Genomic DNA, 18,225 nt, shown 5'->3' with positions numbered 1-18,225 from the left:
ATTATGTACAAATGAAGAATGACGAAAATACAATTTTTCTTCTCTCAAAGAGTACAACGTAATGCTATTCCTGGATAAATAACTTTAACGTAATGATCAGTAAGATGTAATATTATTATTCCTGGTTTATCAAAAAAAGTGACTTTCAGCATTGAAATTGCTGAATTGCTCACAATTGTACATGAAAGAAAATATATAAATACAAATATAAGCATTGAAGACGAAAAAAATGTAACTTTTAAAGATTTCATGAACAAAATATATGGTATGGTAAGTTGAGAGGTGATGACATCATCAAAATGGCATTTGCATATTAATATTGACTCTTCAAGAACTGATTTATGAAAATCAGCGAAACTTCACAATTAACTTGTCATAAATTTACTAAATTAATTGCGATTTTGATCATATCTACACTGTTGTGCGCGTAACATTTAACTCTTTCTTATCAGACTAACCTCATATCGGTCCGAAATATCCCCTCAAATTTCCCTCTAGATCTGCGATCTCCTAGCAGAGCAATATTTCCCAAAAATTAATGACTGAGCGTGACACATCGACGCACTTCGGCTAATAGTCGATACGCGATTTTCAAATTCAGATTCATCTTTTCCTTTCTCGCTCAATGGAAGGCGTGGCCCTATCAAACTTAGCTCCTATCTAAACGAACTTCCAACATTGGAAAACTGGGGGTGGGGGTGGTGTTCTCTGTTACAGTGATAGAATCATATCACATACTGACTCGATATGAGGTTTCATTCGAGGACGATGCACAGCGACCGATAAGGTACACTTTATATCTCAAAGATTGGTGTTATTCTTCCTTTATATAAAACACAGGGATTAATTGCCGCCAAAGGCAAGCATATACAGCAATTATCTTAACTACTTCCGTGGGAATTCTACTCAAATTGTGCAATTTTTTTTCTAGCAAAAAACAAACAAACAACAATAACCCAACAACAGCAATCTTACGACACTACAAAAGGGAACAAAATATATGTATCTTATACATCTGTAATAAATCTCGGGCTTTCTAGTCTTCGCTATCCAATTAGTTTTCTGACGGTTTACTTAAACATAAACATTGATATCATACAAATCCACAAAATTTAGTACTTTTTTTGAAAGAGGCGGTTTTCAACTCGTGATATCCCCATGTACAATGATGTCGAATCTGGTGTTTTCTTACATAAACGTGTTGCATTGTCGATAAAGCACAGGACACACCAAAAATGTGAGAATGTGATGTACTGTTTAACAAGTTTTAATGAGTAGAAGATAAAGAGAAGAGAAGAGTAATAAAATATAAGGATAGATAGCCTTATTGATGGACAGATAAACAAAAGTAGAAATAGACAGGTAGGGTAGAAGGATATAGATGGATAGACAGAAAAAAGATAGAAGAGAAATAGATGAATAGATAGATAGATAGACAGACAGACAGATGGATAGATAGATAGACAGATAGATAGATAGATAGATAGATAGATAGATAGGTAAATAAAAGTCAGAATGGGTGGGAAAGAAAGAGGGGCAGGGAGAATTAAGGAAAATTAAGGAGACAAAGATAAAGAAAGGCAAAAATTTAGAAAAAATATTAACTTCTTCTCACATAAGCAATTTGAATAAAGTGACACGCTTCTCGCTTTGAGGGGGTCCTGTGCTGAGGAATGTCATCTTTTTTGTGTTCAATAAATAATTCTGGCGAAGCTTACAATTTCAGCTGCCTACTTTGATAACAAGACAACATAATTTTGGCATTTATACAAACCCAAGGCTTAATACGTCATCACAGTCATGCACACATTACGAATAAATATGAATTGAAAGGGTTTTTTTTCTTATCGACACATACTAATGATCTAAGAATCAAACTAAAAACTAAACAGAATGGAGAAAGATGGGATCGCGGAATAGAAGGGGTCGCGGATGAAAAGGTAACATTGAGCAAGCTACTTGTGACGTCAGTCTCCTATAACACAGAGCGAGCACTCACACGACGCCGCCGATTTGAATGTGTCCGTGTATTCGAAGCCATCTTCACACTGTAACCGAATTTTAATCTGTGGGAAAGGCGAAAAAAAATGAGAGAAAACATAAATGCAAATAAACAAACATATATGTGCCAGGAGACTAGATGTTAATCAAAGAGAGAAAAAGAATAAATATCGCATTGCTCATTGAAAACATCGATTCGATTCACGTTTGAATGTAAGATTTATGGCGCTACAACTTTCTGCAGTGTGTTAAAGAACCGCCACGTGTTAGCCATCTCTCACACGACGGTGGAGGAAAAAAAGAATAGTGGAGAAAGAGGAGCAGTGAAGGCAGATGAGAATTTTTGCTGGAGTAAAATGGTAACTATGGCAACGCGGCATGTGATGGCGCTGGATCACTTGGATATCGGCAATGACTTTATTTTCACGTCGTGCCGTTGTTTCCTCGATCATTTTCTGCTACCCTCTGGACGCTAGAGTCATTCCTTTGCCAGGCAAAACTTTGCCTAACTTTAAAAAAAGAGTAATTAGTAATATTGCTTCTTTTTATCTCCATCATTCTCGCATTCTTCTGCTTCTTCCTCGTTTTCTTACTGAATTCTTCAAAGGGTTTTTAAGGCAAATCAAGAACCTCCCAACAAAAACAACAACAATAATAACAACAACAGATTCAAACGACAATAATAAGTTGTATAGCTAATCTGGCAAGGATGATAATAAGAATTATAAAAGTTATCCTGGACACCTTAAATTTGAGTGGCAGGTATACTATATTGCTTTTTTTTATTGCTGCTGTATGCTAGAAACCCTCTGGTTATATCTGTTAAAAACACACAGAAATGTATGTGAAATATATGGTTGCCTCTTCAGTGAAGAGGGAGACAAAGAATACATATTTTGTGCTCGAACCATCCTCGTTCACCTGGAACAAGGAACAGATGACACTTCCCTCCCTGCTAATTAGTTTTACAGAAACGCATACATCTTTCTTGACAAAAAAAAAAAACACACACACACACACAACACAAACAACGACAACAATGCACCAGTATACAGTTAGCAATCTTACAGCATCTCTTATAAGATTCTCGAAACTGATGGTTCATGTAGGATAAGTATGGTCTTCATTGCGGAAGGGCCGACTTTTCACACACTCTAGATTGCGTGTTAAATCAGCAAAGGCAGGAAAGCCGATGCCTTTAACGAGGCGTTTTTATTGTGCGTGATAATAATCCTGTTCTTGATTTACTCTTCATCCGTTCCTCACGAGAACGTTGTCTCATTTCATCGAAGTGGTTTTCTTCGCCTTTTCTCCCACTCCCCCACCCCTTTCTCAACCCAGTTTCATTCAAATTGGTCGTCTATCTATCTCTCTTTCTCGTCCTTCTGCTGTCGAATTTCCCTTCCACTTCTTTATAATTTCTGGGTGTCATGCAATCGCCTGTACGTGCTTTAATAATGCTGGTTTTGTAATTCCTGTTTTACCTTTTTCTTAATTTTTCGTGTTTCGTCTTGAGATTTTTGTTGTTACTGTTTACAACATCATTGGCGAATAAAATGTTAAAGGAAAAAGGCTATGCGGTTATGTTTGTTGTAGATGTTAATTCTTTATCAAGCGTTAGTTACTTCTCGCTTACATAAATCACATTAATTCAGCAAGACAGCTCTGGTATACTCCCCTGGAAGGGTGTTTTTTTAGACAGGGAAAACATGTCTTGATGATTGTCTAATAAGGGTAGCGGTAAGTACAATATACGATCAGGGATTCACAAATTGGATATAATAATGTAAAGACCCTGGAGCATCTAGGAAGATGGAGTGACATCGAGGATTTGGTGGTTTGGGCTGGGGGGGGGGGGCTAGAGCAATCTGCCTGATATGTGTGTGTGTGTGTGTGTGTGTGTGTGTGTGTGTGTGTGTGTATATGTGTGTGTGTGTGTGTGTGTGTGTGTGTGTGTGTGTGTGTGTGTGTGCGTGCGTGTGACTTACATCGTGGGTGCTGGCGATGGAGCAGCAAGAGCCGTGCGTGGTGAATATCTGCCTTCCGCCGCTGCTCTGTATCGTCGCCCAGTCCGACGGGTACGAGTACGATTGGCAGAAGCCTCTACACGCGTTCATCTGGACTTTCGTCTCCCTGCACGTCGGAATCCGTACCCTCTTCGTATATCCTGAGAAAGACGAAAAGGGGGTCGATGTCAGATATAGAATTATGATGTCGAGAGCAATTCTTACCTTTAAAAGCTCATAATCATCAGCATGCTGGGGGCATGACATTTATACACCAAAGAGTTGGCTTTTTGTTTCTTCAAAAGCCTCTGGAGAGAACAGATCAAACTGTCAGCAAGTTTTCTCACGTAACATTCTATGGAAAATCTTCAAAAAGCGGTCTTGATCACAAAACAAACAAACTAGCATCAAGTTTGGTTCGGGCTACGTTTTTTTTTTTTTTTTTTTCGATTTGCAAGAGCATAATCATTTTCATTGCCACGATTAACTCCTAATTTCTCATTACATGGAAAAATCGAAGGGAAAATGCGCAAGTATACGACACCCTTTGTACATAATGAGAGATACACCTCTTTTATCATGGACCAACATTATACACTTTAGTTAAAATACACAAAATCCATGTCAATTTAATACAATTCGTTTATCTTTTGATAAGATTTGTATGTGCGTTTACGGTGACGTAAGTTGGATTATGCTAGCTATCGTCATTTATTGCTTTCTTGCCACATTCCTATCGTAACATACACGACTCTTTGCAAATTATACCCAAACAAGCCATAGGCGATTGTCGCAGACAAATTTCCTGATGCGACATTTGCTCAAAAAAAGAAAAGAAAAGAGAAGAAACGCATGTTGATGATAAGACAAGTAGTGGCATTGGAATTTAATCAGCTCTGTCGAAGCACAGTTTCTTGACCTCCTTGATATTGATAAAAGAATAGCACCAATCTCATACGCAGAAACACTTTCCTTATCGCAATAATCAAGAAAACATAGGACACATAAAAAACTGAAAGCATCTGATACATACATCTGAAGGGCACGTCAATTCAATACATTTTATGATTTTTTTTTCTTCTGCTTTTTTATTTCTGTTCGCGATTTGCTTCTCTTCTGAGTTGATGACCTTTGATGAAAACAGCACATTGGAAATCGGGAGTTGTGTAACACTGTTTATGCAAAATGTCATGCAACAAAATTATAATGAACTTTGACATAGGTCTCTTCGTCAATCTTCCATTGACTTTCTCATTCTTTAAGAGAATTGTAGAGGTCAAAATGTTTATAAGTCAAACTAATTAAGACATAACCTTTAGTGATCTTTTTCAATTTTACTTCACTTTTTTTTCCTCATTAGTTTTTGGTGTATTTTTTTATATGAGGGGACTGCAGACTAAAAACTATGCTTTATAGCAGTCCCCTCCATTTTCAACCATTTTTTTATCTGTATACTTATCTATAGAAATTATAAAATTTCATTATTGTTTATTGTTTTTTTTTTCATTGCATCGTTAGTATGTGATTGTGTTTTCAAATGTTGTAATCATAATGTGTTGGAAATGAAATAAAACGAAACGAATGTGAACAATATTTCACATTTCAATGGGAGAAGAAGGATCGACTTCGTACATAGTAAAGCTTACAGATAAAAAAACCCAAAAACATCATTCCTTGGTATGATAGAACATCGATGAAACCGCGTCTGCAGGTTCAAGGAAAATGCAATTTTCTTTTTCGACGATGACTATAATAAGCTCGTCATACACTAATATTAGGGGGCTACGACCTTGTGGGCTAGTCAGCAAAGGGATTGAACAAGGGATTGAACAAGGGCTTGCATCGGTGGGAGTTAAGAACTCTCTCCCTCTCCCGTTTCCCTCCGAGAGAGAGGGGAGCGAGGAGATAAATATGTCGAAGATGAGAAAAATCTGGCTGCCTGTCTCTTTACATGGCTCACCGGAGGAATGAAAGTAATCGTCCAAATATCATCAGGGATGCTAAATCGATATTTCCTTGAATGAAAGTGCTCCAGCTCGGCCGACAACAGGTCAATGCGCACCACATCTTCTTCTTTTTTTCTTTCTTTCTTTCGATCTTTGACGCGCTGCCTCCCTCACGTCGAGCTAATATTTAATTCTTCATATCTTCGGCGGCGTGGTTAAATGAACTCCTAGCCCCATAATAAGTTCTCCGTGGTGGCAATCCGGCGGGCGAGCGGGCGGCCACCATGGGCGATCTCCACTTGGTTTCGGCAATATCCGCTCGCATCAATAGCTTTGAACTCCCTATTCCTGTCAGCGCGTTCATCACGTGCTACGTTCACACCGATAAAGTTAACTGCATGAAAGAAGAAGGGTATTGTGAAATCTGAACTCGGTCTAACGGACAAGAAAACTCTCCCACCTTACTTCAAAAGGAAATCTTTATTTCTTTTGAGGAGAGCGGCGAGACGAAAGCTAAAGAACCGGGGATATTTTACTCAGAAGCGCGCTCCCCATTACTATTTTCATAAGACACTTTACTGTTGCTGCCAATTACAATACCAGCGAATATCATGCCGACAAGTGGAAAAATTTAGAAAGCCAACTTAATGTCGCTACTGCTGTTCTTATGCTAGCAGTTGTACAATAATTACTGTCAATTTTTCTTATCATTTCGATAATCTTTTAAGCTCGATGTTCTGAGAAATGAAGAATATTCTGAAATAAGTCTGAGTTTCGAGCAGAAGGAAGATAGTTCTGGAACCAAGACTATAAAACTGGCGACAACCGCAGTCGACAGAGGATCACGTCATGCGCAAACAAGTCGGAGACATTCTGGCAAAATGGTAACAGGGGATGACAACAGACGACTCACCACCGAAAACAGATGATGCCATGCTCATTCGAGGCACATGTGGTTGGCTGTTCGTCTCCTGTTTCGGTTATTTTCGTTGTTGTTGATGTGTGTTTTTTTAGTTGCTGGCCCTTCCTTCCATCCCCCTTTTCTCATTTATTAGAAATGGAGGGGAAGAGAGAGCCTGAAGATATTATTATATTATCAACTGATCATGGAAGCAACAAAAACGCGGAAACATCGCGTTGCACCAGAATTTACACTTTCTACACCTGCAAATAAACCAATATAGACGGCAAAGTCAACAGTACTATTCAATAAACCGGAGTTCTGTTTATTTCCTCTGATACTTTTTCTCCCGTTGTTCCTGTAAGCAGGTGTGGTCAGTGACGTCAAAACGCATCCAATTTACAAGTAGAAGAAACGGCGTTTAATGAAAACAGCACATAAACCCCATGAGGAACCGCGCGAACTTTCAACTTCAGTAGCACTTTTTTTTTCGCACCTCAAGAAAAAAAAAGCACACGCAGAAGATAATCACTGGTCGGTGTTTGCAAGGGGAGCCAACGCTATATCAGTTTTTCAGTGTCAGTTAAATCACAATGCGAAATGAACATGAGAACCATGGATAAAAAAGAGACAAAGTTACGAAAAGAAACAGATTTGATTAAGTGTTCTACATCAGCAACTTAACACACACACATTGTATCGAATACTTGTATTCTGGTACTTGTTCTAAGACTGAGGTTTTCGTATTGTTTTATGTTTTTGCTGTAAGTGAGTTTAAGGGAGCTCTTCCTATCTTCCGTTGAAAAAAAAATGCAATGAACTTCGATGGAATTTGAATTGAATCATGCATGTAATCTTTCCTTTTCAAACTTTGTCAGAGCCATCGATCGGGAAACCTTAAAAAACAAGTGCAGGTGGTCACCTCCAAAATGAACGTAAAGCAGCTTTTGAAAGAATAATCAAACACACACCCACACACACACACACACACACACACACGTCATAAAGAAATCGTATGAACTGAACGGGCAGTTTCGTATCTCTTTGTCAAAGGAGACGACAGCTAGTCCAAACTTCAACATATTTGTGTGCTGATTTGTTCGCGTGTTTTGCAGTTTTCTCCATTGACGAAACCTTGTGTAATTTTTATGTCAGCTATCATCTACGGAGCGCTGTTTGCCTATATCAATTGGTAAAGCTTGTTCGAAGAGAGTTAATAACTTTTGTCAGTAAGCTTCGTTTTCAGATTCAATCTACGCGTATACGCTTTTTCGAACCCCACCAACTCACTGACGCCCGTGACTTCTTTTATTTGTCTGCTTTCTTCCTCGTCTTTTCTCATCAGTCTGTACTTCTTTCTCCTCCTCCTCCTCCTCCTCCTCCTCCTCCTCCTCCTCCTCCTCCTCTCCCTCTTCCTGCTTCAGTGTACCACCAGTGACTGAATTCCTCCAGACGAAGTGGATACATCGGACGCATTAACCCGCTGATCACAATCTCCAGTCTCTCTCTCTGATCTCTCTCCATAATCGCTACGTCATCGCTCCATTACTGGATGGTAGGATATACAATTTCACGCACATAGGAGGCAACTCAGATGCTTGGAACCAGATGGAACTGCTTGGAAAATCTCATGCACACTAAAATGTTGTGAAGGGTGGGGGTCGAGTTTAAAACGCTTTCCATCGCCCTTGTCTCTCAAATTATGTTAAAGGTCATCAGTGCTAGAATTTAAAAAAAAGACTTCAATAAAGTTTAATAGAACATAGTCTTTGGCAGGTTTATTAGTTTTAAACAAATAAAACATAATGAAATTCATTGTGATATTATACATTACTCATTAATTGGAAATTGCCTTACGGGGGCGAAGAAAGGTTTACGGACTTACGATTTGCAAGTAAGATTATACTCTCAGCCCCAGGCTCCTGTTTTCCACACCAAAGGACTTGAGTTGCACAATAAATGCAACCAGCAGTTTCAAGAATCCTTCATATTTTGTTATACCTGTAGGTTCGGAGAGGACTAAAAGCTGTCAGTCCAGTGGCTAATTTTAATGCACTTACGTAAAATGAATGTTAACTTCAATCTACGCCTTAAAAAAGAGCAGTAACTTCAGTATGAACAAAACAAACAAAAATACAACGACAACTATATGTCTTAGTTTGTTTGTTTGTTTGTTTGTTTGTTTTACGTTTGAGTTGTTGAGAAAGATAAGCGCACGCACGTATGGTATTATGGTAAACATGCAAGAACACGAACCGTCCGTTTTTACATGGATTTTTATAATCGTCCCTGACCTTCCGGGGCCGAGGATCTGAGATTACCAAGCGATTATTCCGTCAAAAATCGCATATCATTCCTCATCCGCATGGAAGATAAAATGCCCGAGAATGAGTTTAAATAGATGAGCGACCTTTCCAGAAAAGTGGTCCAATTATTCAATGCAGCGGACGCGTTTTCTGGTTGAGCACCGTCTGACGGGGACAAACCGTCTTACTGGATTTTCTTTCAATTCTCCTGCTGACCCATGTTTTATGGATGAATATATCTGGCAGCGTAAAACGATTCCCCCTTACCGCCGAACCTCCGCATCCCTGTCCCTCCACTCCTCTTTTTCACCCCCCCCCCCCGCTCTCTTTCATTCCTTTTCTCTTCCTCTTTATACTCGTTCAGTTGGTGTGTGCGCTTTCAGTCTTGTTTGTTGGGGTTTTTCGCTTTTTGTTTTTGTTTTCCTTCGACAGTCGACAGCATCTTACTTGAAAGCTGCACGATTTGCATTGGCATCGTCTACAACAACCTCTCTCATTTTCTCCCTCTATCTTTGTCACCCCTCTGCCTTTATAACAAAATGTTTGTCAGTCTAGCCCGCTATTTTCCTTTCTTTCTTTCTTTCTCTATCTATCTGTCGATCTATCTATCTATCTATTTATCTATCTATCCTTCTCTTTGTCTAAAAAGAGTTCTATTCCAAGTAGCTCATCTCGGCTGATCATTAAACTGATAAACTTAAACAAAGATTGACAGGATATTAGATACAGCATACTTATTGCATGAGTCCACAGTATGCAATCACTGCATGCTTTTTAGTGGACCCCTCAATTGTCCCCCCTTAGAACATCCATGATGCTCGGTTTGGTTTGAAATCATTTTTGCATCTGTACACGCTTCCAAATCCTTGATATTTTTTTTTACCTTGCCGTCAACCAATGTGTACTCAAGATCATTCGTAAATCTCTTGTATCATGTTTTGTGGAAGAAAAAATGGAAATAAATTCAATTGAATTGAATTGAATTGAAATAGAAAATGAAAATAGCCGCCACTGATGAGTGATCTACGGCGTTTATGGTCATACGAATGAAGCTATATGGTTTGACAAAATACTCATCCTATTTTGTTCTCATATTTGCAGAGATGAAAAAAAAAATAGAATCAATCATTGCTTAAAGTTTTCATAAACTTTCTTCTATTCCCTTGTACTTCAGAGGTTACGTGAACCATTGCACTTCAACTTCGATCTGTGCAATGGAACGAGCAATAACTCTTGTTTGCATTCTCAACAAACCACCAGATGTGATATGATCGGCCTCATCTGCTGGCGACGGTGGCGGTATAAATCCCGTCTTGTGATGGTTTGGATGATAAGAAAGAAGTTAGGCCAGTCTACTTAGGTCAAAACGCCTAAAATGCACAAGCTTGAATGCTCGGTGACATTTATATTTCTCACCGTCCGGCCAGAACGCCCAAATTCACTTACGGCCAAAATTGATGGGACACACACAAATCAAACCCCAATTTTCACCAGGCATGCCCGTTTTAATGACCGGATATCCAGAAACTCTGAATGCACCGGTATAGCGCTCCGTTCTCATTTATTGAATTGAATCAACCTGTTGAAACGAGATATATGTTTGCAATATATAATCAACACGGAATTCGCTCATTCCCATAGTGATTACATCCATTATTTCTGTTGTATTGACCCCCTGCTTTGTAAGCTATGATTTTGGAACAGAAAATGATGAGGAGATGTTCGCGCATATTATTGCAATGAAAATGTTGGGGACAATGAACGCACAGGGACTTTAGAAAAGGGAGCAGGGAAAACGCGGTGAGCTAGGATAGAAACAGAAACAGCCGTAGGAAGCTCTGGGAGCTTAAAGTAAATAATGCCCGATAGTGGCGGTTGATTATTTGCTCGGTACGCGGAGATGATGTTTGCATGTCCAAACATCAAAGAAAGATTAGGAATTCTTTAAGGGTAAACTTTACGACACGAATTATCAATTTGATGTGCTTGGAATAGATTGGAGCCATTTGTTTCACCTCCTTTGCTCTTTTCCTGTACAAAGGACTCTGACGCAAATGTCTTATGCTGTCAATAAAGTGTCAATTTACTTGCCTTAAATACCCATTGTCGTTTTTTGGGGATACCGTTCACAAACTCATATAAAAGGGCATTGTGATTTGCTTGTTGTATGTGTTGTTGTTGATTTGTGTGTGTGTATGTGGGGTTTTTTTCGGGGGGCGCAATATTTCTATGAAAGAGCAACATTCCTCAGTATTTATAATCTCTCCATATGCAGTAAATGGCAATTTCAGAATTGGCTCCTATCTTAAGTATAACGTGCTGGTGGCATCACTTCGACCGAAGACAAATTAAAAGAATTGCATTCTATCTAATGACGCCACTATATGCCATAAATCTTTATCAGCTCGAAACAAGAACAGGATATTTTTTCAATCAAATATTTACCACACTGTCGAAATCTGTTCGCTCTCGAAAAGTATAGTATCTATTGACATTAAACCTCTTCCATTCTAAAAAAAAATACTTGTTTGTTTTGTTTGTTTACTTGTTTGTTTGTTTTTTGCTTGCTTGCTTGCTTACTTGTTTGTTTGTTGCTGGTTCCTTTTTTTAAAGATTGTGTGTGATCAATTGATGATGTCAAGGTCTAAAAAAAAAACACAGAAATCACTCTTTCCACTACTACGATAAATGAAAACAAAAGTTGAATAAAAAGGTCTAGTAGAAAAAAAAAGTTCGAAAGGTAACAATTATACACCTGAAAGTCTGGCAGTCATCTGAGAGTATGAGGGACAAAAAGGAAAAAGGAGGATGCGGGGCTAGCCTATCTGGAAAGATCCCTTAAGGAAATATTCAAACACAGACTGCTTTTATCCCTTCGGCAAATTTAATCGAGTTTGTTTTACTATATACACATTTTGAGACGTCATCGACCAATTTCTAGAATTTGGGACCCGATTAATGGCCATTTGAGTAATTTTCATTGAGCACGTACCATGTAGCAATGGACTGGTGACGATCGAATGTGAAGTGACGCAGCGAATGATGAATGTTTCAGAATCAATATTCAGCGTGCCACATCATGACAGTTTTTTTTTCTTTTTTACATCAAGGAGTAGCTTACACCGTTTGTCTACAAAACTTCAATCAGTTTACAACTTTAAACTTATCCCTCTATCAATTCAGACGTCATTGTTTATAATTTCTGGTGACAAACACATTTGAGAATGAGGCTCAAATGTTTTATCTTCCGTAGGGCTAACATATCCCACACGCACTGAAATGAGTATGCTCATCACTTCTTGTATAACTTGTAACTGTCATGACTGTTAAGTGTGATTTAAGAATACATTCATGACGGTGTGATTACAATCTCATATAACCTCAAGTAGAATCAATGTACAGCAGACGCTAATACGACCATAAGGAACTGGAACATTTACTGTATAACGGTCTTTACCACAGAATGATCAAGTGTTCACGCGTTACACCATCCGCACAACATCAAGGGCGTATTGTAATAAACCTTTACATTGTAAGCGACGATAGATACTTATGCTGGCTACGGTTTTTATATCTTGAAAACAGCGATTCCATTTTAAAAGCACTCGAAAGTAATCCGAAGTACTACATCACGGGGAACATGGATGACTCGCCTTGTCATTAATGGGCTGTTTGACACGATTCTACTACTTTCTTGATAACTGTAATATCCTGTGTCTTATCGTTTTACAGCTAGAGTGATAGATTCAACTCGTACTAATGACTTTCGAGACACTCAAACGTTGATCCTCTCAACAAGCTTCAACGAGACGGTGCCATGACTTGACCTCATTTAAATGTGTCACATTAGTCGCAAAACCTTCAAAAAAAGAGACTTTCTTCATAGAAATGCTCAGAGAGGCTGAGATAAACCTAGTTTTGCGGCGAAAAGAGTTCAGCGAAAAGATAAAGAAGCACGCAAAGTTCAACAGCAGCTGGTAAATACTGATCAATAACAGAGCTAGAACTATTGTGAAATTTAAAGCTAAGTGGAAGAAGTTAAATAAAACAAAAAAGGAGGTTGAATAAGGCAAAGGTGAAGAAGCTGCTTTCTTGTTGGTAGCAAAGAGGAGATGGATGAGAAAAGAAATTAAAAGAAACGCAAAGGATCAACCACAACGTTCTCTAACTTACCTACAAGATGACATCCGGGACTTTCCCAGTAGTGCTGCTGGGCGTGCGTTAACCTCGGCAACCATAGACCCAGAAGCACCACAAGTAGGCACGCTATCATGTAAGGCGTAACCCGCATGGCTAGTGACTGTCTGTTGAAAACACCTGCGAAGGCAGAGAGATAAGAGCAAAGCAGTTAACACAACTCGCGATAAACTGCATCTAAGCGTCTCTTGTTGTAAGCATGAAGAAAGAACACGAGCAAAAAGTGACAGGGAAAAAGAAGTGGTAACATTGTGTGTCTTATACAACCCAACTGCTCACCAAAACACTATTTGACTCGCTGTCCTTCGTCCTTAGACCTACCTTCGGGGAAGACGAAGCTAAGAAAGCAGTGTGGAGATCGTCTCTGGAGATAGCACAGACCACTCAAGGCACTGGTTAGCCGTGGCAGGCGCCACTTTGTGCGCGAGGGTGCACTGGTGTGATCGATAAAGCCGACAGGACAGGCTGGGCGCGGAGGTTTGTAAGTTTGCCGGCCTTCAAAGACTTGGCATTATTATGAAACAAGACCGCACAATTTGCACTGGGTAGATCACTTTGGTAACTTGTGAATTTTTAGTAAAGATGGGTTTTCCGTACTCGGAAAGAACAGCTCAGTGTTATATGTTAACACTTCCGACGGCAAGCGATTGGTCTGATGCAATGGTCCTTACAGCGGCTACAAGTCCATCTATAACGACCACCTGCGTGTCGAAATGACTCATTAAAGAAAATCATGAATGAGTGAGGCGACCAGAATCCCCGCGGAAGCCACAGATAGATTCACAGGATTACCTCCAACATTCCTGTCGATACCACGACCGAAGATCTATGCTTCATCATCATGAGACAGAAGTATCTAACATTGCCCGATAATGCCTTTGCACCAGCCTTCATATAGCCCCTTTATACTTTAGTGACATAAACTCGATATGCATCTATGAAATTAGTGGTACGTACGTTTATAGAGTTCTGGACCTACATGAATGTAAGATATAATGAGACACACTTACACAAACACTTTCAACTTTCAACTTTATTTTCACCTCCATCAAAATGAACAAAGAACTTTATGTACATTGCGTATACACGGGATATTTGTGATACAGAACAAAACTTGAAAAGGTACATAAGAAAATTATGAAAGTGAAAAGTAGATGTGATTACATCTTTGTTAAATACATAAAGCGTATAATACAAGTCAACTAAGGATGAGGATGGAAGTGGAGGGTCCCACTAAGAAGCAAAGCTTGTACGATATGGGACCCTCAGAAAAATACACAAAACATCAATATAAAACACAATAAACGAACCGATGTCAACTGACATCAAAATGATTGGGAAGAGGAAAAAGAGAGAAAAGGAAAGGAAAAAGAAGAGGAAAAAAAGAGAGGAAAAAAAGGGAGAAAAAAGAGGGAACTACAGCATGTGCCATCGTGGACGCAAGCAATCTGGATTTCATAATGTAAAATAAGTGATAAAATACAAGCTGGATTGAATGTAATGCAAAACATTTTTTATACGTAGTTATGTTGGTAAGAATGCAGGAGAAAAAAAAACACATCGTTATATTTAGAACACAGAGAGGGACATAGTTTAATAGGAGGACTTATGTAAAAAAAAAATGATGACTTGACTGAGATGATAAAGGGAAACTAACTCTGTTGGATGTTGTAAAGTTTCAATAAAAATGGTTTTAATTTATTCTTAAAGGAATTCAGAGATTGAGCAGTAGTAATGTTACTGGGAAGTGAATTCCAGTACTTTGGCCCGTCTTAAATAAATGTGTTTTGAGCCAACAAAGTTCTCAGAAATGGCAAATGGAAATCATTTGATCGCCGTGTTGGATAATTATGAATGGATTGATTTCTTTGAAACATTGTTTCAAATATATTTGGGAGATTATTTTTATTATAATTATACATAAATTGTCCTAGATTAAACAAATACAAATCATTAATTTTCAATATTTTATGCTCATAAAATAGTGGGTCAGTATGGGACAAAAATGCAGTATGACATATAACACGGAGTGATTTCTTTTGCAATAAAAGTAATTTATCTAAGAATGTTTTATATGTATTTCCCCACGCGAGAATACCGTAACTTAAATGTGGCAATATTAAGGATGAATATAATACGAGCAGGGACGACAAAGGAAAACAAAACTTAAGCTTATTAATTATACCAATATTACGTGAAATAATTTTACATATACTGTCAATATGAAATTTCCAGGACAGCTTATTGTCAACTGTTACTCCAAGAAATTTTATATGGGAGACATTTTCGAGTGGAGTACCATCTAAAACAATATCAACAGGTAATGCCTCAGTAGAATTACTAAAGAGCATATATTTTGTTTTTTGAAGGTTAAGAGATAGCTTATTTGCTTTTATCCACTGGGCAACATTTTCTAATTCTAAATTTATTGTATTAACAAGGGTAAAAAGATTATTGTGTGAAAAAAATAGATTTGAGTCGTCTGCAAAAAGAATAAAAGAAAGAACATCTGATGATCTACAAAAATCATTTATGTAAACAGTAAACAACAGTGGACCTAATAAACTTCCCTGTGGCACCCCACATTTGATATTTAATATTTGTGAATTACAACCATTTAAAGAAACATATTGTTTCCTGTTCATGAGGTAGCTCCTGAACCACTCCAAGGCCTTCCCACGCACTCCATAATGGTGTAATTTGTTAAGTAAAATATCATGATTGATGGTGTCGAAGGCCTTGGAGAAGTCCAGGAACAAACCTATCAAATGAGAAGATTTATCGATAGCATGTGCCACTTTTTCTATAAAACTCAATAATGCATGTGTGGTGCTATGTTTCTCCCTAAATCCAAATTGAGAATTCGTAAATATATGATTAAATTTAAAGAAATTAATAGTTCTTTTATAAATAATTTTTTCAAGAATTTTTGACAATGCACTTAACAAAGAAATTGGTCGGTAATTATTTACATCTAATTTGTCACCTTTTTTAAACAAGGGGATGACTTTTGCTATTTTCATACTTTCGGGGAAGGTGCCATTAAAAAGGGATAGATTAAATATATGAGCTAAGGGATCCGCAATTGACGATATTACCCCCTTTAAAAGAAAATTGCTGATGTCATCGTGTCCAGCACTTTTTTTGGAACTGAAATCAGAGACAATATTAATTATCTCCTGAGTGTATGTTGGATTGTCTCTCTCTCTCTCTCTCTCTCTCTCCTTTTTTCTGCGGAAAATGCTTCTGTATACTACACGTATGTGATATATCAAAGATCTGATAGGAGGGATATGCGAAATTAATTCTATGTATCAACCTACACTTACGGCAGAAACTAGTTGTACGTCTATTCTGCAAAACGTGAATACTTACATGTACCTCACAAGTCACCCCCCCCCCCGCCAGAAAAAAAAATACCCCCACAACAGCAAAGAAAAAAAAAGAAGAAGAAAGAAACAAAACAGTAAAACAAAAATAAAATATTTGCATAAAACTTCCTTTCCGATATTTCCTCGAAACATATTCCCTTACATACTGTATTTCAGTGCATTTGGCAAAGGGTATTTGAATACATCAGTCAATTCGAGGAATGTCCCAAATATGGATTGATTGAAACGGCCAAGAAAAGTCGTGCCATCGCGCGAATCCACGATTTTCTTGCCGACTGTCTGGGAGCGTAATGCGCGCCGACAGAGAGAGAAAATCGATGACATGGCTGAACAGGGACTACGCCAATCGCGTCATTAGGTCCTCAGCCATCCCTAAATTGGCAATTTTGTTGCGCGCTTTTTGGTACGCACGGTTTCGCGGAAAGTCCGCGGACGGAAAATGGCTGACCAAATTGGATGTGAGTGGCGAGCTGAGTGAATATTTAGACAGGGGGAAATATATGGACACTGGCGCCGATGGATCGGCTCTTTTGTCATAACGGAAGCGCAGGTCGTCAAAGTCTAACGTTTACTCCATAAAAGACATCTTTAAAAACACCAGGGGAAAACATCGTTTCAATATCCCTGTTTGTATGGCATTGGGTTTCATTTGGCCAATCATTTGATATTCGTCACTCTCCGTTGATTTCGCTGTGACATGATATGTAGTATTACACTTACCGCCTGCGCTTACAAACACTTCCAGAGAAACGATTTGGGTGCGCGTGAGCGTGTGATATATTTGTTGATTAGTTCAGTTTTCAAAGACGAACAATAAAATGAACAGAACATTTACGTATTATTCAGAATGGAGAAATGCTTCTCTTGTGAAGGCATTAACAACTACAAAGCGGTCACGTTTGATGCAAATATGCGGCGGGAATGAAATAAAGTGGTGGTTCATATAACCTTCATGAAATAATATTATAGAAACATCTTACCCTGCATTGTGCCTTGTTCTTCCATTACAGTGTGAACGTACAAAATATGCAGTTTTCGTACAACATCAAGTATTGTGCCACTGTTTCGCAGATTGCATCTCTATTTCTCCATCGCGCTCTTTCTCTCCCTCACTATATCTCTCTTTATGTATATCTTTCTATATAGTTGTCTACCATCTGTCCATCTATTTATCTATCAATCTGTATAATATACAGCTTGACAGATATATGAATATTTCAACTTACATAATATACAGCTTCATAGATAGATGAATAGATAAAGGAATAGATAGATGACCGTAGATAATAACATAGAAAAAGATATAGAGGCACAGATACATAAAGACAGACAGATAGAGATAGATACACATAGATATCATTTTCATTTCATGTTCATGTTCATTTTATTTTATTTTATTTCATTTCATTTCATTTCATTCATTTATTTCAGCACGGCAGATGATTCAGCCAGACGGCTGTTCTTTCTCTATCTACC

At 38.2% G+C, this 18,225-nt stretch overlaps 1 protein-coding gene across 1 annotated transcript in view; it reads right to left on the bottom strand.

The window, feature by feature from the left end:
• Positions 1–1,967: 1,967 nt before the first annotated feature.
• LOC139736599 (thyrostimulin alpha-2 subunit-like) overlaps positions 1,968–18,225 on the bottom strand; it is a 40,755-nt gene continuing 24,497 nt past the window's right edge. Inside the window, exons 2-4 of the mRNA XM_071647345.1 lie at positions 13,334–13,477; positions 3,990–4,168; positions 1,968–2,066 (exon numbers count right to left, since the gene is read on the bottom strand). Coding sequence (XP_071503446.1) covers positions 1,968–2,066; positions 3,990–4,168; positions 13,334–13,451 — 396 coding nt within the window. The 5' untranslated portion in view covers positions 13,452–13,477. The remainder of the gene's footprint in view (positions 2,067–3,989; positions 4,169–13,333; positions 13,478–18,225) is intronic.

This window comes from Diadema antillarum, unplaced genomic scaffold (genome assembly GCF_040938485.1).
Source record: "Diadema antillarum isolate AM-2024a unplaced genomic scaffold, OU_Dant_1.0 seq00000657_RagTag, whole genome shotgun sequence".
In the NCBI taxonomy this organism is placed as follows: domain Eukaryota; kingdom Metazoa; phylum Echinodermata; class Echinoidea; order Diadematoida; family Diadematidae; genus Diadema; species Diadema antillarum.
Note: the sequence above shows the minus strand (reverse complement) of the source record. Positions and strands in the feature narration are given on the sequence as shown.